At 44.0% G+C, this 25,999-nt stretch overlaps 1 protein-coding gene across 2 annotated transcripts in view; it reads left to right on the forward strand.

The window, feature by feature from the left end:
* Positions 1–25,999, forward strand: part of Mak (male germ cell associated kinase) — a 77,455-nt gene that overhangs the window by 22,586 nt on the left and 28,870 nt on the right. The window contains exons 3-8 of one of the 2 annotated variants that reach the window (XM_045136862.1): positions 5,888–5,942; positions 7,578–7,699; positions 12,777–12,856; positions 17,311–17,443; positions 22,726–22,897; positions 24,490–24,657. In XM_045136862.1, coding sequence (XP_044992797.1) covers positions 5,888–5,942; positions 7,578–7,699; positions 12,777–12,856; positions 17,311–17,443; positions 22,726–22,897; positions 24,490–24,657 — 730 coding nt within the window. The remainder of the gene's footprint in view (positions 1–5,887; positions 5,943–7,577; positions 7,700–12,776; positions 12,857–17,310; positions 17,444–22,725; positions 22,898–24,489; positions 24,658–25,999) is intronic. The other variant, XM_045136863.1, reaches the window with a different exon arrangement.

The following is a 25,999-nucleotide window of genomic DNA, read 5'->3' on the forward strand; positions in this document are numbered from 1 at the left end:
AGATGATCATATGATTTTTGTCCTATAGTCCATTTATATAGTGCATTACATTTATCAATTTGTGTATGATGAGCTATCCCTGTATCTCTGGGATAAAACCTCCCTCGTCAGGGTGAATGATCTTTTTGACATATTCTTTTTGTTGTTGTTTTTGTTGTTTGAGGTAGGTCTCACTCTAGCTCAGGCTGACCTGGAATTCACTATGTAGTCTCAGGATGGCCTCAAACTCAGGCAGTCCTCCTACCTCTGCTTCCCAATTGCTGGGATTAAAGGCATGCACCAACATGCTCAGTTTCTTTTTGACATGTTCTTATATTCTGTTTTCCAGCATTTTGTTGATAATTTATGTTCATTTATGTTCATGAAGGAGATTGGTCTGTAATTTTTTTTTTTGTTCTGCTTTTATCTGGTTTTAGTATCAGGGTAATTCTGGTTTCATAGAAGGAGTTTAGTGGTATTCCTTCCTTTTCTATTTTATGGAAAAGTTTGAGAAGCACTGATGTTAGTTCTTCCATGAAGGTCTGGTAAATTCAACAATGAATCCATCTGGGCCTAAGTTTTGGGGAGATGTTATTTATTTATTGATTGATTAAAGAGAATGGGTACACCAGGGCCTCCAGCCACTCTTTGCATCTGGCTTATGTGGGCCCTGGGGAATCGAACCTTGATCCTTTGGCTTTGCAGGCTAGTTCCATAACTGCTCTTCAGCCCTCAATAATAATTCTTCATATCAACAGCCTCATTGCCCCAACCAGAAGACACAAGCTTTCAGACTGGACTAAAAAGCAGGAACCTTCTGTTTGTTTCCTCCAAGAGCTCATCTCTCCATTAAAGATAGACACTATTTTAGGATTAAGGGACAAAAATGGTGTTTCAAGCAAACTGGCCTAGGAAACAAGCAAGGGTTGCTATCCTAATATCTGACATGATAGACTTCAAACCAACATTATTTAGAAGAGATAAAGAAGGTCACTTTATATTGATTAAAGAAACAATTCAACAGGAGGACACTACAGTCCTAAACATAGATGCACCTAACATGTGGACTCTCAATTTCATCAAACACTACTAGACTTAAGATCACAGATAACACCAAGCACAACAGTAGTGGGTGACTTCAATAACCCACTCTCATCAACTGACAGCTCATCCTAGCCCAAAATAAACAGAGAAGCAGCTGGATTAAATGGCATCATAGAACAAATGGACCTAAAAGATATCTATAGAATATTCCATCCAAATGCTGCGGAATCCATAGTTTTCAGTCTTTCTTTTATTTTGATGTCATGATCTTTTCTTCCTATTATGATGGTCTTATGTAGGTAGTGTCAGGAACTGTGAGGTCATGGATATCCAGGCCATCTTGTGTCTGGAGGAGCACATTGTAAGGAGTCCTACCCTTCCTTTGGCTCTTATATTCTTTCCGCCACCTTTTCTGCAATGGACCCTGAGCCATGGAAGGTGTGATAGAGATATTTCAGTGCTGAGCACTCCTCTGTCCCTTCTTCACAGCACAATGGTGCCTTCTGAGTCATCCCAAGGTCGCTGCCATCTGATTTTATACTAACTACTATTTGAGTATGATTTACTTTTTCCTTTTTCCTCATGTGTTGGTTTTTTTTCTTTTTCCTTTCTCTTCAGTGTGAAGGATCCCATAAGGTATTTTCTGTAGAGCTGGATAAATGGTCATATATTCCTTTAGCCTGCTTTTGTTGGGGAATGACCTCATTTATCCTTCAATTTGGATGGATAGCTTTGCTGGTTCAAGTAATCTTGGTTGACAGTTGTTATCTCTCAGAACTTGGAGTATACCATTCCAAGCCCTTCTAGCTTTTAAAGTTTGTGTTGAGTGATCTGCTGTGATCCTGATGGGCTTGCCTTCATAGGTGACTTGATGCCTCTCTCTAACTGCTTTTAATATACTTTCTTTAGTTTATATGTTTAGTAGTTTAAGTATAATGTGGCAAGGAGAGGATCTTCCCTGATTTTTCTGTCTGGTGTTCTAAAGGCTTCCTGTATCTGTATTGGCTTTTCTTTCCCTATTTGGAGGAAGTTTTCTTCTATTATTTTGTTAAAAATGTCTACTATGTCTTTGTACTAAAATTCTTCTGCTTCTGCTACACCCTAAATTTTTATGTTTAATCTCTTCATAGTGTCACTAATGTCTTAAAATTCCCATTTATATCTTCGTATTAGTTTGTATTTCTGTCTGTTGGACTGTTCTAGATCTACTATCTTGTCTTCTAGTTTCAATATTCTATCCTCTATTCTATTGGTGAGACTTTCTATAGAGTTTTTTTTTTTTTAATTTAAGTTGCTGTGTTGTTCATTTCTAGTATTTCTGATTGATATTTCTTGTATTTCTGTGTCCTTACTCATGTCTTGTATTGACCTCCTTATTTCATTGAGTTGGTTCCCTGTGTTCTCCTTCAGGAGTTTGTTTTCTTCATTGACTCCTTTGATTTCTTTGAACCTTGTTATAATCACTCTTTTGCATTCTTTGCCAGGCATTTTATCTAAATCAGTCTCACTAAAGGTCATTTTTATGGATTTATAATTTTTGGTATAATTATATTGTCCTGCTTATTTGTGTTTCTTTATTATAATATAGAGATTTTTGCATCTTGAGTTAATTCAGTGCCTGGATTCTCAAATTATCTGCTATATTTTTAGATGTGTAAATCAGAAGTTATGTATTATAGGGTAGGAATGTAAGGAGCCAGATGTGGCTCTGATATTTCTCCCAGAGCAGCAGCAGTGACCATGGGCTGGGTGTGCCTACTATGTAGCTATTCTGCTGGGCTGGGTGGAGCAAAATACAGGTGAATTCTAACGTTCAAGTGAGCAATGCACACACTTAATCAAAACCAGCACAGAGTATTTATGCAAGAGTGCGGATTAAAACACAGGATAATCTCACAAAGCCAAAGTCCCTAAGGGTGTGTGTTGACTCACACTCTTAATCCTGTTTACTTGGTAGCTGAGATTCCTGGTCTGTAATGGGTTCCAGGTCAGTCTGAGTCTGAGTGAGACCCTGCCCACAAGAAAAACAGAAAAAAAAGACAAAAAGACACCATAAACCAGGAAATATCCAAAGCAACAAAAGTCAACCTCAAAACAGCTTATTTAAGAATGGCAAAGCCAACCAAGAGTACTCAATCAAACCTAACACACAACCTGCCCTGACCCGTAAGGTGCTATTAGCACGTCCAGGGCAGGCCTCTGCGCCTGGCTCTGGGGCAGTACTGGCCCCCTGTGAGTAGGCCCCGTCCCGTTTTGGAATGGCCTCCGTTCTCACCTGTGCTCATTGTGGTGCTGCGGGCTCTGCCAGGCTGCTTGGATCCATGATCCGCTGTGCTCGGTGCTGCGTGGCTGAGGGGTGGATGGGATCCCTTGGGATCCTGAGTTCTGCAGTGGTTCCTGGAGCTGGCGGTTGGGGGAGGGGAGGCTGTAGAGAGTCCCTGAAGTTGTCAGGAGCTGCTCAGCTGGTCCCTGCTATCTTCTCCTTCATGTTTTTGACTTTGTGAGGCTGATATGGGTGGAGAGTCCCTTCACTGCGGTCTGCACCTCTCTGCTCTTTCTCTTCAGGGCCCCAGGCATGGGTGTAGCTCTTCCCTGTGGACCACAGGAGCTGGGGCTGAAGCCGATTCTGGCTGCTTTTGTGGTTGTTAGAAGTGCTGGGTCTCTCCTGCTTCTCTGCTTGGGCTAATAAGTCCTCACACGCAGTCGCCTTTTGGCAGATGAGTGCACGGTGTTGCTTTTCTGCCTCCCCTCCCTGCCCCAGCTGCTTTGTGTGGCTACTACGTCGCCATCTTAACCAGAAGACTAAATAAAGTATTCTTTGAAATTTTTAAAAACTTATTTTATCAATTTATTTTATTTGAGAGAGGCAGACCTAAAGAGAGAGAGAGAGAATATGAATGGGCCCACCGGGGCCTCCATAAACAGATGCATGTGTCACTTCATGCATCTGGCTTATGTGGGTACTGGGGAATCAAGCCTCGGTCCTTAGGCTTTGCAAGCAAGTGCCTCTCTGGGTCATCTCTCCAGACTTCTTTTAAATTTTTTTTAAAAGAGGGCTGGAGAGATGGCTTAGCAGTTAAGGTACTTGCCTGAAAAGCCAAAGGATCCAGGTTTGATTCCTTAAGACCCAAGTAAGCCAGATGCACAAGATGGAACATGCATCTGGAGTTTGTTTGCAATGGCTAGGGGCCCTGATGTGCCCATTCTTTCTCTCTTACTCTCTAATAAATAAATAAAAATAAAAAAAAAGAAGGATGGAGGAGGAAGGCTGGAGAAATGGCTCCATGGTGAAAGGTGCTACCCTGCAAAGCCAGGTTCTATTTCCAGTACCTACAATACAGCCATGTGTACAAAGTGGTCCATGCATCTGGAGTGCATTTGCAGTGCCTGAAGATCCTGTTGTGTCCATTCTCCCTACCCCCTCCACCCCTGCCTCTTTCTCTCTCTCTCAAATAAATAAATAAATAAAAATAAAATTTAAAAGAAAAAAGTAGTGTATGTTTCTGGTATGAAGTGATCCTAGGGTGTTCCTGCATGCACATGTAAATTAAAAAAAAAAAAAAGTCAGTCTTGGTGGTGCATGCCTTTAATCCTGGCACTCGGGAGCCCAGAGTTAGGAGGATTGTCCTGAGTTTGAGGCCACCCTGAGATACACAAAGAATTGGACTACAGCGAAAACAGAGATCCAAGGGTGCCCATACATGCACATGTAAATAAAAAAGAAAAAAGGGCAGGGAAGGAGGAGGAAGGCTGGAGAAATGGCCTCATGGTGAAAGGTTCTTGCCTGCAAATCTGGGTTCAATTTCCCAGTACCCACAGTACAGCCATGTGTACAAAGTGGTGCATGCATCTGGAGTACATTTGCAGTGCCTGAAGATCCTGTTGTGTCTATCACCCCCGTCTCTGTGTGTGTGTGTCTCTCTCTCTCTCAAATAAATAAATAAAAATTTTAAAAGAAAATAAATAAGTAAAATATAAATATAAACATAAGTAATAAAAAAATTTTAAGTCAAAATTCAAGAAAAGCTGTGGAATCAATTTCCTACCCTCTCAAAAAAAGAAAAGAATTCTATTTCTAAAGCTTGATCATGTCTCATTGTTTTGCTGAGTTAAACAATTTCATGGGTCTCTTGTCCAGAGCTGAAGTATCAAACTAAAAGTTGTCAGATCAAATCCTTGACTAACTTTACTAGCAAAATGTGTGATTCTTTCCTTACTCTATCATGCAGTGTAATGTTTTATATTAATCTGAGATCCAGAAAGAAGAGAAAAGGGCTCTTTGAAAGGAAGATCACAATTAAACTATTTTAGAAACAAGGTTCGAGGGCTGCAGAGATGGCTTAGTGGTTAAGGCACTTACCTGCAAAGCCTAATGACCAGAGTTTGATTCCCCAGTACCCACGTAAAGCCTGATGCACAGGTGGTGCATGCAGCTGGAGTTCATTTGCAGTGGCTAGAGTCCCTAGTGTGCTATTCTTTCTCTCTTTCTCTCCCTCTTTCCCCTTCTTTGCCAGGCATGGTGCCACACACCTTTAATCCCAGCACTCTGGAGGCAGAGGTAGAAAGATCTCTGTAAGTTACAGGTTATCCTGAACTAGAGCAAGACACTACCTCAAGCCCCCACACCCCCCACAAAAGGTGAGGATTGCACCCAGAAAGGAAGCTTAGCAGCCATTCACGTTTGTATAAAAGCAGAAGATTAGGGGGACATTGGCAGGCAGGAGCCTGTGTCTCACGCAGTGAGATGGAGAAGGGCGGTGAGGGTTGTCACTTGCCCAAAGGGACCAATAAAAAAGCAAGACATGCAGTGGTGTCATTTGAACTTCGGATTTCTTGATCCTGACCAGTTCCTCATTTATTTCAGGATGAAGAGGAAATTCTATTCTTGGGATGAATGTATGAACTTGAGAGAAGTTAAGGTATGTAAAGTCTTAAAGGTGAAAAAGAGTCCAATCACTAAGGAGGTGACTCTGATCTCTCCCCCAAATAACTGTTTATGTTTTCTCTTTACCTTTCTAAAGTCAGTTTCCTTTTTTCCTTTCTCTGATGTTAATAGAGAGCAAAAATAACTAGGCCTTTGAGTTTGTAAGGTCAAACATTAAAAGAACACCTTAGTCGGGCGTGGTGGTTGAAGATCCCAGCACTTGGGAGGCAGATGTAGCAGGATTGCTGTTAGTTTGAGGCCACCCTGAGACTACATAGTGAATTCCAGGTCAGCCTGGGCCAGAGCAAGACCCTACTTTGAAAAAACAAAACAAGAAAAAGCCTTAAACTCATATTATCAAAGAAAAAAGTTTTTAAATGACCATATGTTGCAGTCAGGTTCATATTGCTGGCAGAAATCATTTGGGAATTGGGTGGGAAAAAGAGGTTTATTTTGGCTTACAGGCTCGAGGGGAAGCTCCATGATGGCAGGGGGAAATGATGGCATGAGCAGAGGGTGGACATCACCCCCTGGCCCACATAAGGTGGACAAAAGAACAGGAAAGTGTGCCAAACACGGGAAAGGGGAAATGAGCTATAACACCCACAAGCCTGCACCCAGCAATACACTGCCTCCAGGAGGCGTTAATTTCCAATTGCCATCAGCTGGGGAGACTGGCATTCAGGATACCTAAATTTGTGGGGGACACCAGAATCAAACCACCACACTATATATCATTTCCTTACATTTGTATGACTTGGGTAAATTTTGAAGATACCATATGGAATCTAACATGAAGTCAGGAAAAAAAAAAAAATTGGGCCAATTTTCATGGACCAAAGGCAAAAGCGACACATTAAACTGTTACATGGTGCCAATGCAGAGATGGGCTGGTGGGTGAGAGTATTTGCCACACAAGCACAAGGGCCTGAGACAGAACTGATTCCTTAGCACCTACGTAAATAGCTGGGCGTGTCCCCGCACGTCATAACCCTGGTCAGCAGTGGGTGGAGTGCAGGTGAAAGAGTGGAGAATTACTGGGGCTCGCTGACCAATGTCAGTTTTGGGTTGGAGAGTCTGTCTCAAAGAAACCCATGCATGAGTAAGTACGGTGTCCATACGCATGCACACAGCACACCCATCTGCACACACGTGTATACACTATACATACACACAAGGCATCACATCACATCCAACACCACATATGCTCTAAACACACATCAAAAAACAAAGTCAGGGGCTAGAGAAATGGCTTAGCGGTTAAGGGGCTTGCCTGCAAAGCCAGAGATTCCCCAAGACCCATGTAAGCCAGATGCAAAAGTGGTGCGTGCATCTGGAGTTTATTTGCAGTGGCTGGAGACCTTGGTGCGCCCGTTATCTCATTCCCCCCTTTCTCTGAAATAAATAAATAAATTTTTAAAAAATGTTAGGTATCTACTGTTCAGTTGGGTTATTTTTGTACATAATATACATTACTTTAATGTTCTGGGTTGTTTTTAAATTATGGAGACACTAAAATATAATTTATTAATGAATGCAGAAGAAATTAACAATTACCTAAGTTGGTAATGAGATTTTGTGAGTTTCTTTAAATTTGTTTTAAGAATTTTAATGTTGGGTCGTTTTGTAGTCTCTGAAGAAACTCAATCATGCAAATGTGATTAAGCTGAAAGAAGTTATCAGAGAAAATGACCATCTTTATTTTATATTCGAATATATGAAAGAAAACCTCTATCAATTAATGAAAGACAGGTATGTCTATATTTTATGAAAACTATACTTTCCCTGTTATTTCTTCCATGAGTTCTTTGGAGCCTCTCAATATGTCACCTTTTATGATATATAAATTTGTCACTTAAGCAGTGGATTTAAATTACTTGCTTCTTTTTTTTTTTGTTGGTCAAATGGTAGCTTTTCACAATGAAGAGCCAGCTATGATGTAGTCTCCACTTTTCTGTGGTAATTGCTTAATAACCAAGGTAAAAAATTTCATGGAATTTACCAGCCATTTTTACTTTTTATTTTTGGTATGTGCATGTGTAAGGTATACATGGTGTCTGCATGTGATGTTTGCATGTGTGTACAGATGCAGTGCCCATGCATGAACACGGAGGCCAGGGGAGAACACTGGGCGTCCCTCCATTGTTCATCTCCTTGTTCATAGGGGAACACTGGGCCTCCCTCCATTGTCCATCTCCTTGTTCAGAGGGGAACACTGGGCGTCCCTCCACTGTCCATCTCCTTGTTCAGAGGGGAACACTGGGCGTCCCTCCACTGTCCATCTCCTTGTTCAGAGGGGAACACTGGGCGTCCCTCCACTGTCCATCTCCTTGTTCAGAGGGGAACACTGGGCGTCCCTCCATTGTCCATCTCCTTGTTCAGAGGGGAACACCGGGCGTCCCTCCATTGCTCTTCTGCTTGTTTTGTTGAGACATTGTTTAGTGATTCTGGAGCTTGTCATTTTCATGAGCCCTGACAACTCTCTGTTCTCTGCTCCCCACAACACTGGGGTTACAAACATGTGTGGCCACTCTCTGTTTTTCATATTGGTTCTGGGGACTGAGCTCAGTGGTCTCAGGCCTTCATGCCCTTATGCCTGGTGCAGGAAGTACTCCTAGCCACTGTGCCATCTCTCCAGACCCTGCTTTTACTTTTTGAATGTAAGTATGTGTGTCTCATATTCAACAGTAAATTGGGCTTAAGGCAAGAATGAGGATGTTACCTTCCTGGCCCCCTCAAGCGTTTGTGGAAGGGTAAATGAATGAGGAGAGGGCAACATAACTGTCAAGGGAGAATCTCATTGTTCGTTAGAGATAGAGTGAGAAGAGTTCACATGTCATCGCCCAGGAAATTGTCACTTTAATTTTTAAACCTATATTGAAATCTGACATTCAAAAGACATTAAAGATCACTTTATTTGGTGGCATGATGTAAATTAATTTTTTACAGCCTTTATTTAGCTCTTCTTAGGACTTATTATGTTGATGCTATCTAAATACCACATGTAATACAGCAGCCACCAGTCCCATGTGGCTTTTGAGCTTTTTAAAAGTATGTATTTAGTATTTGTTTACAAACAGAGAGAGTGAGGAGGGAAGAAGGGAGTGAAGAAGGGAGGAAGAGAGACAGTGAGAGACAGACAAAGAGAGGATGGGCACAACAGTGCCTCTAGCTACTGAAAGGAACTCCAGATGCATGTGCCACTTTGTGCATCTGGCTTTACGTAGGTATTGTTGAATCAAACCCAGGCTATCAGGATTTGCAAGCAAGTACCTTTAATGACTGAGACATCTCTCCAGCCCCTGCGTTTTTCTTCCCCCCAAGGTTGGGTCTCACTGTAGGTCAGGCTGACCTGGAATTCACTATGTAGTCTCAGGGTGGCCTCGAACTCACAGTGATCCTCCCACCGCTGCCTCCCAAGTGCTGGGATTAAAGGCATGCACCACCATGCCTGCCTCACCCCTGCTTTTGAGCTCTTAAAATGAACTATGCTATAAATGCTACATGAAGTAAACACGAGGTTTTGAGAAAGAATATGTTATAAAATTTATTAATCATTTTTGGACTGGGAGAAGGTGTAGCAGGTAAAGGTGCTTGCTTGAAAAGCCTGGGAGCCTGGGCTTAATTCTCCAGTACACAGGGAAAGACAGGTTCACAAAGGGTGCATGTATCTGGAGTTCATTTACAGCAGAAAGAGGCCCTGGCATGCTCATATTCTCCTCTCTTTGCAAGTAAATAATGTGTTTTCAAAGAAACTATAATAATTTTATATGGATTGCATTTGAAATATTTATGTTAAATTGTTAAAACTTAAGTGAAAGCTGGAGAGATTGCTCAATGGTTAAGGCAGTTGCCTGCAAAGCCTAATTACCCATGTAAGGCCAGATGCACATAGTGGCGTATGCATCTGGAGTTCATTTGCAGTGAGAACCTGATGTGCCCATATTCACTCAGTCTCTCTCTTTCCCTCCCTCCCTCTCTCCCCTTGTAAATAAATGGATAATAAAACTTTTCTAAAAAACTTAAGTGAGCACACGCCTTTAATCCTAGCACCCAGGAGGTAGAGGTAGGAGGATTGCTGTGAGTTCGAGACCACCCTGAGACTCCATAGTGAATTCCAGGTCAGACTGGGCTAGAGTGAGACCCTACCTCGAAAAACAAAACAAAACAAAAACTTAAGTGGGAGCTGGACAGATTTCTCAGTGGTTAAAAGTTCTCTTTTGCAAAGCCTGGGTTCTATTCCCCAATATCCACGTGAAGCCCAGTAGAATGATACATGTGTCTGGCGTGTGTTTGCGGTAGAAGGTGGTCCGGTGAACCCATTCTCCCTCGCGCTCTTCTCGGTCTCTCATGGAGAAAGTGAAGTAAGAGACAGGCGCAGCAGCGCACGCCTTGAACCCCAGCACTCGGAGGCTGCAGTTGGAGGACGGCCGTAAATTTGAGGCCAGGCTGCAGCTACACAGTGAATTCCAGGTCAGCCTGGGCTAAAGTGAGACTCTACCAAGAAAAAAAAAGTTAAGTGGGAAAAAAGAAATAGGAAAAGGTTGATCAGTGTTCTAAGGAGTAAAACTTTCTGGTGACTGTAGAGAACAGTTACAGCCTGTAGATTTCAGAAAGCTAGAAGAAAGGGTGTTAAATGTTTTCACCATGAAGAAAGGATAAATGCTTGAAAATAAATATGGTTAACCTGAGTTAAACATTACACAATGTATACATGTATGAAAATATCACATGGTTACCTACTAATATTTTTGCTTTCAATTTTTGTTAAAATAAATTCAAAATTTTAACTTTACCTGTTTTTTCTTTGTTTTAATTTTTTTGGTTTATTTTTATTTATTTATTTGAGAGCGACACACAGAGAAAGAGGCAGAGAGAGAATGGGTGCGCCAGGGCTTCCAGCCACTGCAAACGAACTCCAGATGCGTGTGCCCCCTTGTGCATTTCTGGGGAATCGAGCCTCGAACCGGGGTCCTTAGGCTTCATAGGCAAGCGCTTAACCGCTAAGCCATCTCTCCAGCCTAACTTTACCTGTTTTGCTTATTGTTTTTTAAATGAATTTACTCAAAAAATGCCTTTGGAAATAGCTCTCATATATGGCTCTTACTATATATAGATTTTGTTTTGTTTTGTTTTTCAAGGTAGGGTCCTGATCCAGCTCTGGCTGACCTGGAATTCACTATGTAGTCTCAGGGTAGCTTTGAACTCATGGCAGTCCTCCTACCTCTACCTCTCGAGTTCTGGGATTAAAGGAGTGCACCACAATGCCTGGCTCTTACTATATTTTTAATGAATGGTACCAATATGTAATTTAAAATAAACCATGATGAGATTTGGTGGTGCACACCTGTAACCCCAGCAAAGGGAGGCTGAGTCAGGGGGATTATGAGTTCAAGACCAGCCTGAGCCATTTCAGCAAGACCCTCTTTCATAAAAATAAGAAAATAAATAAATAAATAAAAGCCTAAGGCATGCATGCCCTTTTGCATGTGTATGTGATGTGGGTGGGGTGTGTGCATATTTGTGTGTGTGCACTTGTGTGTGAAAGTGCATGTCCACATGGATGCAGGTCTGGAGGTCCGAGGTTGATGTGGGGTTGCTTCCTCCATGGCTGAGCATCTTGTTTTTAAATTTTCATTTATTTGTGTGTGTGTGCATGTGGTGTGCACTCCGTAGCACATGAATGTAGTGTTGAGGTGTCTGAGTTCTTCTTCACCTTTGTGGGGGGGGGGTGTGCATAGTGTTGTGGTACGTGTGTGTTGTCTGTCTGTATGTGTATGTAGGTGCATTCACATGCGTCCAGAGCTCAGAGAAGGTCCTATGTCCTTTCTCTATCACTCATCCATGGATTTCCTTGAGATGGAGTCTCCCTCTGAGTGTAAAGTTGTGGTTTTAGTAACCTCCGCTCATTCTGCAGTGTCTGATTCCCACAGGACTGGGGTTACAGGCACGCATGGCCATGCCTGTAGTTGTGCGTGGGTCCTGGGGAATTGAAGGTCTCAGGCCCCAGGCTTATGGCAAATAGTCTCACCCATTGAGCCATCTCCCCAACCCCCCACCTTAGTTTTGAGTATGGCTTCCAGATCTCACTGATTGAGCTAGGGTAGCCAGCCAGCGCGTCCTGGGCCTCCTCTGCCTCTGCCTCTGCTGTGCTGGCTTTGGAGATGTGTGCTACCATGCCTGCTATTGATGTACCTGTCAGGGATCCCAGTTCAAATCCTCACGTTTGCACAGCAAACACTTTACCAAGCCAGCCCTCGTGCCCTGACTCTCAACCTGCAGAGTACAGCTGCTTACTTCCTTAGCTGTACTATGCGATTTTTTTTCGTTCATTTTCCTCCTATTGCGACAGTGGAGAATTAACTCTTGAATATTTCTAAAATACCTTTACTGAGCTGGAGAGATGGCTTAGCGGTTAAGGCGTTGGCCTACAAAGCCAAAGGACCTCAGTTCAATTCCCCAGGACTCATGTAAGCCAGATACACAAGGTGGCACATGTGTCTGAAGTACGTTTGCAGTGGCTGGAGGCCACTCTCTCTTTCTCTCTGTCTCTCTTTCTCTCTGTCTCTTTCTCTCACGTGCTCTCTCGAACAAATAAAAATTTTTAAATATGTTAAAAAATATCTTTACTATTGGATTTGAGTCTTTCCAAAACAACAAAATATTCTGTTCTTACATTTTAGGCTTAAGAATGTTAGCACTGTAAGTCTGTGTTGCATTTTTAGCCAGCATCCTGCCCCGGGCAGAGTTCGGGGACTAGAGGAACAATTGTGCTGTTTGTACTGGTCTTGGTTAACAGAATTCATGACTACTCATTCATTTCTTCCAGAAACAAATTGTTCCCTGAGTCAGTCATCAGAAATATTATGTACCAGATCCTGCAAGGGCTGGCATTCATCCACAAACATGGTGAGTCCACGTGCCACTCCCTGGCTCTGTGAGCGCACTGGCAGGGTCACACACAGGAGTTGGTACATCAGCTGATAAGTCATGCTTTTTGGGCAAATAAAAGTTTAAGGTAAAAAACAAAAGTTTAAGGTATGTTTTGAAATACATTAACCTTTTTATCTAGAAATTTATAATTTTTATAGTTGTACATAAAAGAAGATATCTATTAACTAAACCCCTTACAGCAGATGTTTCCAGTAGTTTGATCATCAGTCTACAGTTTTAGTCCTCTGACTCCATCACGGAGCTGTAAAAAGATGAAAAGTCCCTTTATGGCAAGGATTTTGGTGGGCTGGGAAAGAATTTGTCCTTTAGACTAAATTAGAAAGAAAACAGGTTGACTAATTCCAGCACTTATGAGGCAGAGGTAGGAGGATCGCCATGAGTTCATGACCACCCTGAGACTACATAGTGAATTCCAGGTCAGCCTGGTCTAGAGTGAGACCGCACCTCAAAAAAAAAAAAGAAGAAGAAGAAGGAGGAGGAGGAGGGGGGAGGGGGAGGGGGAAGAGGAGGAGGGGGGGAGGAGGAAGAAGAGGAGGAGGAGGAGAAAACAAACAAACAAAAAGAGAAAACAGATGATTTGTGTCACACAGAAAGACAGGCTGAGACAGCAGTCACAGACAAGTGCCCACACGTGCCTGGCTGCCGGGATCCCCGTGCTGGGGTCTCTGTTTTGGAGTTCTTGTTGGGGGCACTTTGACTGCAGTTCCATTCCAGCCATGCAAATGAGCACAGTCCCGACTGGTCAGTTGTCCAGTACTGGATTATGGTGAGCGGCCACACATGCAGTACCTGTCACGTAGTTCCCACCAGGTAAATGCGGGCAGCTCAGTGACACCAGGCTGCAGCTAACGTTTTTGCCACTCCATTCTGCTTTCCCATTGTTGCATGGAAGAGAGAGCTACGGGGTTTTGTTTCGGGGATGCTCTCTGGACCAGGCTGGCACTGGGGACACTTCCCTTTTGTGCCTCTCAATACTGGATACTTTTGTTTTTTGGGGGGGTGGTGATTTTTTTTTTCGAGGTAGGATCTCACTGTAGCCCAGACTGACCTGAAATTCACTGTGTAGTTTCAAGGTGGCCTCGAACTCATGGCAATCCTGTTACCTTTTCCTTCCAAGTGCTGGTATTAACGACATGTACCACCATGACATCTGAAAGTGGCCATTTTTGTTGGAGCACGGCCATTAACTAAGGTTTCAATAGTGTGCAGCCCAGTTGTGGTGGGCTGGGGAGTTGCCCGTATTTACACCTCGTGGTTCCTGTTCCCTGAGTGAGAAGAAAGCTGGTGTTTGTTAGTCTCTCTGAAATTATTTTTAATTTCTGTAATTTTTGCATGCCTATTAAAACAAAATAACTACTAGTCCTAAAAGCTAATATGATTACTTTTAAATTTTTTTAATATTTTATTTATTTATTTGATAGAAAGAGGCAGAGAGAAACAGAGAAAGAATGGGTGCACCAAGGTCTCTAGCCCCTGCAAACAAACTCCAGATGCGTGCACCACCTTGTGCAACTGGATTACGTAGGTCCTGGGGAATTGAACCTGGGTCCCTTGGCTTCATTGGCAAATGCCTAAACCATTAAGCAGTCCCTCCAGCCCTAACATGCTTACTTTTAATAAGCACCGTTTAGAAGCTCGGAATGTTCCGATGTTGGGTTAGAAGGCCGCCAGCACTGCCATCCCAGCTTCCTTCACAGCCCGTTGTGCACTGCGCATTTGCTTTCTCTGTTCTCCTCCAGCTGGCAGAGAAAAGAACTTGTCTTCCAAAAATACCATATAGAATTCCATACAAGTATGTAAGAATGTTCCATAACCCCCAGCTTTTCTTTTTCTGCATGTGTAGGATGATGGGTGTGTGTGCACGCATGTGCGCACGTTTTATGATGTGATGTGTGCCTGTGCAGAGGTGCACACCCCGTGTACATGCATGTGGAGGCCAGGGAGAACAGTGGATGTCCTCCTCCATCACTCACCCACCTTGTTTCCTTGAGATAGAATCTCACTGAACGTGGAGCATATTTTGTTTTTATTTTTAAGGCAGGGTTCCCTCTAGCCCAGGCTGACCTGGAACTTGCTATGTAGCCCAGGCTACCCTTGAACTTATAGTAGTTCTCTTACCTCAGCCTCCTGAGCGCTGAGATTACAGTTATGCACCACTATACCAGGCCAGAGCTGTTGCTTTTGGTCAGATTGGCTGACCTGCAAGCCCCAGCAATCCCTGGTCTCTGCTGCTTGCAGGACTGGGATATAGGCGTGCGTAGCTGCATCCCACATTTTACATGTGTGCTGGGGAATCACACTCAGGGTGAATCAGCCCTTTACAGGCACTCATGCTTGCACAGCAAGCACTCTTGCCTACTGAGCCATCTCCATGCCCTTTGTTTTAGTTGTTTTTTTTTTAATTCAGGTTAAAATAAATTACTGGGGATTAGCTACTGAAACTTTTAAAAGTCCAAAACCCTTAATAATATTCTTCTTGACAACTGGTCAAGGTCAGCAGTTTGTAAATTAGATAGTGGGGCTGGAGAGATGGCTTAGCAATTAAGGTGTTTGCCTGCAAAGCCAAAGAACCCAGGTTGGAGTCCCCATGACCCACGTAAGCCAGGTGCACAAGGTGGCACATGCGTTTGAAGTTCATTTGCAGTAGCTAGAGGCCCTGTCGCACCCCGTCTGTCTCTCTGTATCTGCTTCTGTCTCAGATAAATAAAATTCTGAAGGAGATAGAAACCTGGGGCTAGGTGCTGCATAGCTGATTGTAATGGCGCTGTGGTCCTCGGTCTTGCCCTGTGCTCAGCATGTTACTCTTGGACTTGCCTGGGTGGGTTTTGCTCCCATGAGCTTCCAGAGCATCAGGGAAGAAGCTTCATATAGGATCTAAGAACTGTGATGGAAAGCAAAGAACCCATGAATATCCTCGAGGTGATTTGGAAAAGCAGGTTCCTAGGGATGATAACCTTTTGTTTTGCTTTGTTTTGTTTTTGAGATGGGACCCTGGTTGGCTTCTAACTTGTTGTGTAGCTGAGGATGACCTTGAATTTCTGATCTTCTGTCTCCACCTCCCCAGGGCTGGGATTACAGGCACCCACCGGCCACCCCACCCGGTTTCTGTGGTGCTGGAAACCAAACCTGGGCCTTCGGGCCTGCTAGGCAAGAACTTGACCAGCTGAGCCACATCCAAGCCCTGTTTTACTTGTCCCTGGTCTTGGGCTTTGCTGTCTTTGGGCTACCCACTCACCTCTGTAACTGACCATCTGTTTCATATCTTGAGTTGGTGATAATAAACATTATGATTAATTGGATTTTTCATGATGTGGGGACCAGGGAGAATGGAACTGATAAATAAAACACTCCTAAATGAAGAGCTTGGTTAGAACGTGTGGAGCTTCTCCTTGTCCAGTGACCTTTTCAAATCAGTGTTTGTACCCAAGGAGGCTCATGTTAAACTACGCGTGACAGAGCACTGACAGCCTTGGTGCCCTGACTTAACCCAGATTAGGAAGTACAAGCCAGGCATTGACTAGGCTACCTGAACCCAGGCATCATCTGGGCCTGTGCCTGTCTACCACCCAGTAGTGATGACAGTGTTTCCACCTTCCCTAAGTTGTGGAAATACCAGGAGATAGTCACAGTGTGCTAGGATCTGTCCCTGCTGTGGAGTCACAAATAAAAATACATGGGCAATTATCTTAATGATTTTATATCATGTGTGAACTTTCTTGCCAAACTATTATGTTGAACACAGACTTCTATATCTCTTTACTTCTTTTGTTTTTGTTTTTTTGAGGTAGGGTCTCGCTGTAGCCCAGGCTGATCTAGAATTCACTGTGTAGTCTCAGGCTGGCCTCAAGTTCTACCTCAAGTCTCCTGAGTGCTGGGATTAAAGGTGTGCTCCAGCATGCCCTGCGGGGAGAGAGAAAGAATGGGTACACTGGGGCCTGTAGCCACTGTAATTAGACTTCAGATGCATGTGCCACTTTGTGCATCTGGCTTTACATGGGTACTGGGGATTCAAACTAAGGTCGTTAGGCTTTATAGGCAAGTGCCATAACTATTGAGCCATCTCTTTAACCCTCTCTTCACTTCTGAAGCAATAGATTTCTTTTGTTAACATCATGTTATGTTTTATGTACAACCAAATTGGAGGCTGTAGAGGTGGCTCAGTGGTTAAAGGTGCTTGCTTACAAAGCCTAATGGCCAGGGTTTGATTCCTCCATTCCCACATAAAACCAGATGCACAAAGTGACACATGCATCTGGAGTTCATTTGCAGTAAGTAGGTAGGGACCCTGGTGTGCCCATATTCTCTCTTTCAAGTAAATAGAAATATTTTTTAAATATATGACCATAATCCAAATAAAACTACATTTGAACATGATGATTTATTATGTTTTTCTTCCCTCTCTTGCCCAGGATTTTTTCACAGGGACATGAAACCAGAAAACTTGCTCTGTATGGGCCCAGAACTTGTGAAAATTGCTGATTTTGGACTTGCAAGAGAGTTAAGGTCACAGCCACCATATACTGATTACGTGTCTACCAGATGGTAAGAGTGTGCAGCTCTCCCCAGGCATGTGTTTAGTTAGTGAATAGTTAGCCATCTTTCCTTAAAGTTCCATATTGGATATGGGAAACAAAATACAGAAATTCATTTTGTGTCCTTTAGAAAAGGGGAAGGATCATTTTTGGCTATTCTGATTAATGAAGTGAGAAGAAAAGGCATCTGTCCTTTCACTCAATGAGCAGTATCAGTTACCACTGTGCCGGCCATTCCTGCAGCACCTGGGAGCACAGCCATGGACCAAAGAGAGAAGAGCAGCGTCTGCCGCCTGCTGTTCACATGAGGGCTGGCATGTGTGTGGCATGAGATGAGATAGGATGTGGGAACCCTGCTTTCAATTCAGTTTGGAAAGTTTACATAGTATGTGCTGAAAGCATCCTGAGTCCTCAACAGGGGGACACATACAAGCTCACAGAAGCCATGTAACAGAACTGACTGCGCATTGCAAACAAGCCCATCCACAGTGCTTAAAGCAGTCATGCAAGGCGAGCGGCCTGCAGCTCTGCGCGGCGCTGTGGCTGGATCTCACTGAGGTGATGCTGGGAGCAATGCACCACGCAGAAATGAGCTTCTCTGTGAAGCCATTGTGCAGGGTGCAAAGCTAGAGAAGACTGCGCTTAAGCGTCGTGGTAGAGACTGTGTCGAGGAGGGGGGGGTGCGCCTTTCGGGGTACTGAGGACATGCATTTCTTGACCTAGAATACTCATCAAGCTGTACTTTAAATTCAAATGCATTTTTCTGTATATATATTACTCTCTGGTAAAAACAAGTATAGGAATATCTTATATAGCAATGTATTGTTATGAAGAAAGTATGCGGAGGGGGCAGGAAGTTGGGGAATTGATGCTGAGAGAAAGAATGCTGCTGTTTTAATTGAGAGTCTCACTGAGAACAGCCCTGGAGGCAATGCCACGGTGGAGGAAGGAGCTGGCTTAGAGAGCGAAGGCCTAGAGACAGGAGTGTGGCCTTCAGGAGGATGGCAAGAGCAGAGTGAATAAGGAGTTGGCAGTGAGGGCGCTCATAACATTGCAGGGGGCAAGGCACACAGGCTTTCTGTAGGTGACTGTAAGAACTGGCGTTGGGGGCTAGAGAGACGGCTCAGCTGTTAAGCACTTGCCTGCAAAGCCTAAGGACCCATGTTTGACTGCAGACCCCACATAAATGGGGTGTACAAGGGTGAAGCAAGTGCAAGGTCGCACATGCCCACTAGGTGGCGCAAGCATCTGGAGTTGGATTGCAGTGGCTGAGGTCCTAGCACATGGATTCTCTATCTCTCCTCTCTCTGTGTTTCTTGCTTTCTAAACAAAATGTACTGGCTTTTCAATCTGTGCACCCAGAGGGCTTCATGGAGAGGTAGGCGTGTTATGACTGGATAAGCTTTATAGACATCACTGGCAGCTACCATGAAAGTACATTTTACAGGTTCAAGGGCAAAAGTAAGGAGAACAAGAATCAGGCAGAAAACGACTGAATCGTAGATGATGAAGTGTGGGCTTCTGTGTCTGTTTCCTGATGAATCAGATGTTGGGCTGGAGGTGGGTGGTGAGAGAAAGGCGTCAGAGACTAAAACGTTTTTGCCCTGAATGGCTAGGAGGATGAACCAAACCACCATTGAAAACTGCAATAAACCAGGCACAGTGGCACATGTCTTTAATCCCAGCACTCAGGAGACAGAGGTAGGAGGATCTCTGTGAGCTCGAGGTCTCCCTGAGAGTACATAGTGAATTCCAGGTCAGCATGGACTAGAGTGAAACCATACCTTGAAAAACAAAAGCATAAACAAACAAACTGAGATGAGGGACTGGAGAGAGAACATATTGACTTGCTGGCAAAGCCAAAGGACCTGGGTCAATTCCCCAGTACCCACATAAAGCCAGATACACTTTTTTTTTTTTTTTTGGTTTTTTGAGGTAGGGTCTCACTCTTGCTCAGGCTGACCTGGAGTTCACTCTGTAGTTTCAGGGTGGCCTCTAACTCATGGCGATCCTCCTACCTCTGCCTCCCGAGTGCTGGGATTAAAGGTGTGCACCACCACGCCCGGCTTGCTAGTGAACTTTTCAGTGGAAAGGCACACTTCAGTTTGGGTTGGGTGAGATGTGAGGTGTCTGAGACAGCTAACAGCTAACGGGAGGTGTGGTGTGTGGCCAAGAGCTCAGGGAGAGGCCTGGGCTGGAGACACGGACTTGGAAGACCTCAGCACTAGACTGTAAGAGTGGATGAGAGCGCAAGCCTTGAGCGCCGTCAGAGCGGAGAGTCCTGAGGACCAAGCCCAGAGCGGCTCGGCCTGAACTAGATGTTCCCCTTGATGCGTGACTGAATCAAAAGAGATTGTCTTTGTTCAGCCTTCCCCAAAGGAGTGTGACAACATACATGAGACAGGAGCTTGGCGTTTCAGAATAAAATAAGGTGGAGGGCGATTGAGGAAGTCACCTGGCGTGGACCTCTGTCCTCTTCAGGCAGGTGTACACATGTATACTCACACCCCACAAAACTCATGTGCCCAAACACATATGAACATGCATGCACACATGCATGTGAATATCCTGCCTGCAGAGATAACTGCATAGGATAAATTCACAACTATTTTATTGTTTGGCATGATAGGCTGAAGTGTGTTCCTCTAAAAGGTAAGCGAAAGCCCTAGCCTGTGCAGGTGACCTAGACGTAATCAACTTAATGTGAGGTCATACTAGACCAGGGTGGATGTTAGTCCGGCAAGACTGCTGTTCTCATAAGGAGAGAGGCGCAGAGGTGGGCAGGCACCGAGGGAAGACTCGTGAGGACATCCAGGGAGGTGATGTGCTGACCAAAGCAAAGATGAGGCATTACGCTCAGTGAAAGAATGCCCTGACACCAGCTGCCAGCCCGGCCTGGAGCCAGCTCTCCAACAGAACTGCAGAGATGGTAGCTGTGCCAAATGCTGGTAGGGGTTCACTGCTAGCTCTGTGGTCACTGAAAGAATAAACATCTGCTGTTTTAATTTTTTTTTTTATTTACTTAGGGAGAGAGAGAGAGAATGGGCATGCCAGGGCCTTCAACTGCTACAAACGAACCCCATACACATGCGCCACCTTGTGCATCTGGCTTACATGGGTCCTGGGGAATCAAACCTGGGTCCTTTGGCTTTTCAGGCAAGTGCTTTAAGTGCTAAGCCATCTCTCCAGCCCATCTTCTGTTGTTTTAAGCCAACTGGATTGCGGTACTTTGATACAGTGGCCCTGAGGTCAGGAATACCTTTTTTAAAATTTTTGTTTATTTTTATTTATTTATTTGAAAGTGACAGAGAGACAAAGAGGGAGGGGGTAGAGAGAGAGAGAGAACGTGCGCCAGGGCCTCCAGCCACTGCAAACGAACTCCAGATGCATGTGCCCCTTGTGCATCTGGCTTACGTGGGTCCTGGGGAATCAAGCCTCAAACTGGGGTTCTTAGGCTTCACAGGCAAGTACTTAACTGCTAAAGCCATCTCTCCAGCCCCTGAGGTCAGTAATACTTTTGATATTGCTTTCTCAAAAAGATATTTTTGGGTTAGGGATATGGCTCAGTTGGGAGAGTGCTTGCCTAACATGCATGAAGCCTTGGTTTGATCCCCAGGACCATATAAACTGGAGGTGATGGGTACATGCCTGTAGTGTAATGCTCTCACCAGGTAGAGGCTGAGGGTTCAGGTTCAAGGTTCCTCAGCTCCATAGTAAGTTCAAGGCCACCCTGGGATACAGGAGACCCTGTCTCAAAAGAAATAAAGTATCAAAAAATTATTTTATAAGGAACTCCTTCATTAAGAACAGTCTAAGAACCAAAAGTACATGTTTAGTGGTAGTTGGTATTTTTCTGTTTCTCAAGAGAGGCTGCTGGTGAACTTGTACAAAACATTGACTGAGGTGTGGGAGATGGCACTGTGGCCAAAGACACTTGCAAAGCCTGACAACCCGGGTTCAATTCCCCAACGCCCATGCAAAGCCAGATGCAAAGTGACTGGAGTTCGTTTGCAGAGGCAAGAGATTCTGGCATGTAAATACACACAGATGCACACATGCAAATAAAAGTAAACATTTACAGAGCCGTTCATTGCATTTGTCACTCACGAGGGCCACTGTCACTGACCTGCCACAAACCAGAGCACAGCAGTCTCCCGGGTCCTGTCAGCAGTTGAAAAGTTACTGGAGTTTTATAAAGCTGTGCACAGCCAAGTTACCCAGTAGTCTAGATCCCTTAGATAAAGAAACTATGGCATATATGTATAATGAAGTTTTATTCAGCTGCAAAAAAAAAGAATAAAGTTATATAATGTGCAGGAAAGTGGATGGATCTGGAAATCATGATGTTAAGTGAAATAAACCAGACTCAGAAAAATGCATATTGCATATTTTCTCTTGTACACAAAATCAAGACTTAAATATAGACATATAGATGTATATATGCCATGAAATTAGAAAGGGTATTATGATGGGTAAGAGAGGTGCCAAGCAAAGGGAGAGGGAACAGAAGAGGGTAATGAGGAAGAGGGGAAGAAAGACAAAATATGCAAATTTGTTCTCATACACAGTTTAGATTTTTAGCTGTGAATGTGCATACCTATGTGGCATGAAAGCAGAATGGCTTATGTAAGAGGAGGAAGGAGGCCACTGAGGTGGGGAAGAATAAGAGAGGGTTTACCAGATATCTTAGCTCTCATAAGTATTACTCTCAATTAAAAACATTAAGACTATGGGCTAGAGAGATGGCTTAGTGGTTAAGGCACATGCCTGTGAAGCCTAAGGACCCAGGTTCGATTCTCCAGGTCCCACATTAGCCAGAGGCCCTGGTGTGCCCCTTATCTCTCTATTTCTCTCTCTCTTCCTCTCTCTCTTCCTCCCTTCCTTTATCTGTCTCTAATAAATAAACAAAAATAGAATAAAGTAAAATATTAGGTCTACAAATGGGAATGGGTGAAAGGGACAGGGGTTGCTAGCATGAATACCAATTAAGAGGAACAGAAACTCCGGTGCTTAGGGATAACCATGCCTTTTCCACCCGTGCAAACAGGCACCATGTCCATGGTTGTTTCGGAGTATACAGGAGAGTCCTTACTTCCAAGTCCATCATGAAAGGCCTGCCTTGGGCTGCATGGGCATTCCCTGAGCCCACTGACTGTGGTCAGGAGCAGTCATGTGCAGAAACACAGAAGGCGCTTAGCGCCTGAGTGAAGCATGGGACAAACAGAGCGGTCATAGGCCTGCCCAGCTGTAAAGCACGCCCAGAGCATCCTTCCTCCTCTGCTGTCTCCGCAGGTACCGGGCCCCCGAGGTCTTACTAAGATCGTCAGTGTACAGCTCCCCCATCGATGTGTGGGCTGTGGGGAGTATCATGGCGGAGCTGTACACACTACGGCCGCTGTTCCCAGGGACAAGTGAGGTGGATGAAATCTTTAAAATTTGCCAAGTTCTAGGGACTCCTAAGAAAGTAAGTATTTAAGTTCTCTTGTCCGTAAGTTTGCATAACTTGTTAGCTTAGCTCTCTTGATAGTTTCCTTTTCAAATGGCTTTATACTTTATAGCTTTATTATGATCGTTTTTTAGCTGTTCTTTTGTTTGAGGCAATCCCAACAGACTGTCTTTTTTTAATCAAAAGTAAGAGTTAAGAGAGAGAGAATGAGTGTAAGAGAGAGAGAGAATTGGCGCTTCAGAGCCTTCAGCCACCAAAATCAGATGTGTGTGCCGCCCTGTGTGCATGTGCCGCCCTGTGTGCATGTGCCACCTTGTGTGTGTGCACGCAACCCTGTGTGCATGTGCCACCCTGTGTGCATGTGCCACCCTGTGTGCATGTGCCACCCTGTGTGCATGTGCCACCTTGTGTGCTTGCATCACTTTGTGCATCTGGCTTACATGGGAGCTGGAGAGGTGAACATGAGTCTTTCGGCTTTGTAGGCAAGCACCTTAACTGCTAAGCCATGTCTCCAGCCCTATTTTTTTTTTTTTAGCTTTGTAAGGTTTCTTTTATTTAATTTTTATTTTCAAAAATTTATATTTATTTTTATTTAATAATAATTTTTATTAATTTTATATATTATTTATTTTTAGACAGGATTTCTAGTCTCACACTAGCCTTGAATGCACTATTTGAGGGTGACCCTCCAAGTGCTGGGACTACAGGCATATGCCAGCACACCCATTCATCCAGTGATCAAAGCCAGGGCTTTGAGCATGCTAGGCCAGGCTCTCACAACTGAGCTGATCCTCTGCCCACTCATCACCTGTATGCCTTCACGGGTCAGGATAAGGATGACAGGGAGCCAGAATCCTGCCCGACTGAAGGCAAGCTGTGCTTGTCTTTCCTGGAGAAGTCAGGAGGATGCCTGTGGGGAGTGTGGCTGTGGGTTGATGGCAGGCTGGTGACCACAGGGTAGCCTTGGCTCGTCCCTGCTTGCCCTGTGGATTCCCACTGCCATCGCTCACCAACCCCACGGGCCCTGGACCTGATGTTCTCCCAGCCTCTCTTGATTTCCATTTATAGCTCTACTATTATTACTTGACTTCTTGAACCCTGGGTACCATTCTATTAATATTACCTTTCAAGTAGACCTTACATTCTGAGGTTAATAAGTATGCATAATTACAGCCTGATTTAAACCAGCAAAGGGTCTTGTAGGTGACAAGCAAATGTAGATATTAAGGTCTGAACATAGCTATCATTTCCAAGCTACATATCATTTTTAACATTGGATTCTTGTATAACATAAAATGAGGATCTTTGTAATAATCAGTCTCTTTATAAAGCACTTGTCAATATTTGTCAAAGTTACCAAGGTTGTCATCAAGATCCATACCTAGAAGGTTTAGTATTTTGATGTTTATGAACGTGATTTCTCATCTTTTCCTCTTGGTTCAATATTCTTTCTATATTGCACTTATAGGGCCTGTTATTTCATTTACATATTTATTTATAGGACTCAATTTTAAAGTTTTACTACCTGAATGATCTCTATATTGTTACTGTTTTTAAATTGGCTACTAAAACAAATTTCTTCCTCCCTGCCCACGCATATCCTTAAACAGAGTGACTGGCCAGAAGGGTACCAGCTCGCGTCCTCCATGAATTTCCGCTTCCCGCAGTGTGTTCCCATGAACTTGAAAACTCTTATTCCCAATGCCAGTAATGAAGCCATTCATCTTATGATGGAAATGTTGAGTTGGGATCCAAAGAAGCGACCAACAGCAAGCCAAGTAAGACGAGTCTCCCTGGCACAGCTTATGAAAATGTTAAGGTTTTAGAATCGCAGAGTGATCTCACAAGTCTCTTGTCAAGCAGAATCTTCCCAAGAGGCCAAACCCCAGGAGCTCCAGACATATGCACCACCATGTGCATCTGGCTTATGTGTGTCCTGGGTCCCTTGACTTTGCCAGCAAGTACCTTAACCACTTAGCCATCTCTCCATCCCCTGCATACATATTTTACAAGAGCTGGAGAGATGGTTCAGCAGTTAACGCATTTACCTATTAAGCCAAAGGACCCAGATGTGATTCCCCAGGACACACATAAGCCAGATGTACAGGAGGCCTATATGTCTAGAGTTCATTTATAGCAGCTGAAGGCCCTGGCACACTCATATTTCTCTTGCTCTCTTTCTCTCTCCCTTTCTCCCTCTTTCTCGCTCAAGTAAATAAAATAATTTTGTTTTTTGGTTTTTTGAGGTAGAGTCTCATTCTAGTCCAGGCTAACCTGGAATTCACTATGTAGTCTCAGGGTGGCCTTGAACTTACTGTGATCCTCCTACCTCTGCCTCCTGAGTGCTGGGGTTAAAGATGTGTGCCCCCATGCCTGGCCCAAAATAATTAAAAAAAAAACAAAAACAAAAACTAGGGGCTAGAGAGATGGCTAAGCAGTTAAGGTACTTGTTTTTGAAGCCTAAGGACTTTGGTTCGATTCTCTAGTACCCACATAAGCCAGATGCACAAGGTGTCACATGCATCTGGAGTTTATTTGCAGCATCTAGAGGTCCTGACATGCCTATTCTCTCTCTCTTCCTCTCTCTCAAATAAATAAAAATAAAATATAAAAACTAAAGGGAAACCATTAAGCATAGCAAATGTCTGATTCCTCATATGCACAACAGGAGTGTGAAGACAGTAGGAGGAACAATGAAGGGGAGCTCAGGAGGACTGGGACTCCCAGCACAGGTCGTGGGAGTGGAGGCCGTGCTTGTTGCTGGGGTCTCTGCGTCCGAGTGGATGCCTGCATAGGAGAAAAAGACTGACACAGGGTCTGGGGAGAAGAGAAGAAGGATACAGAGAAAGAGGAGGGAAAGAGAGAAAACATGTCTTTAAATTTGACTGGAGGGAAGTTCTCAGTGTCTTCACCTTGCATAGAGCGGTACAACAACTTACCAACTTGGGAAAAAAGATGTGATGAAGCCAGGAAGCTCGCGCATGGTGACTGGGCTGTGGGCCCCAGTGAGGGTCATGGGGCCTGGACGATGATGAGTTTGTCTCTGGTCTCAGGGATCCAACTTCCTAGCCAGGTATGAGGTCCTGGGTTCAATACCCCCTTGAAATTTCATTTTAAAAA

The sequence above is a fragment of the Jaculus jaculus genome, chromosome 17 (assembly GCF_020740685.1).
Source record: "Jaculus jaculus isolate mJacJac1 chromosome 17, mJacJac1.mat.Y.cur, whole genome shotgun sequence".
Lineage (NCBI taxonomy): Eukaryota > Metazoa > Chordata > Mammalia > Rodentia > Dipodidae > Jaculus > Jaculus jaculus.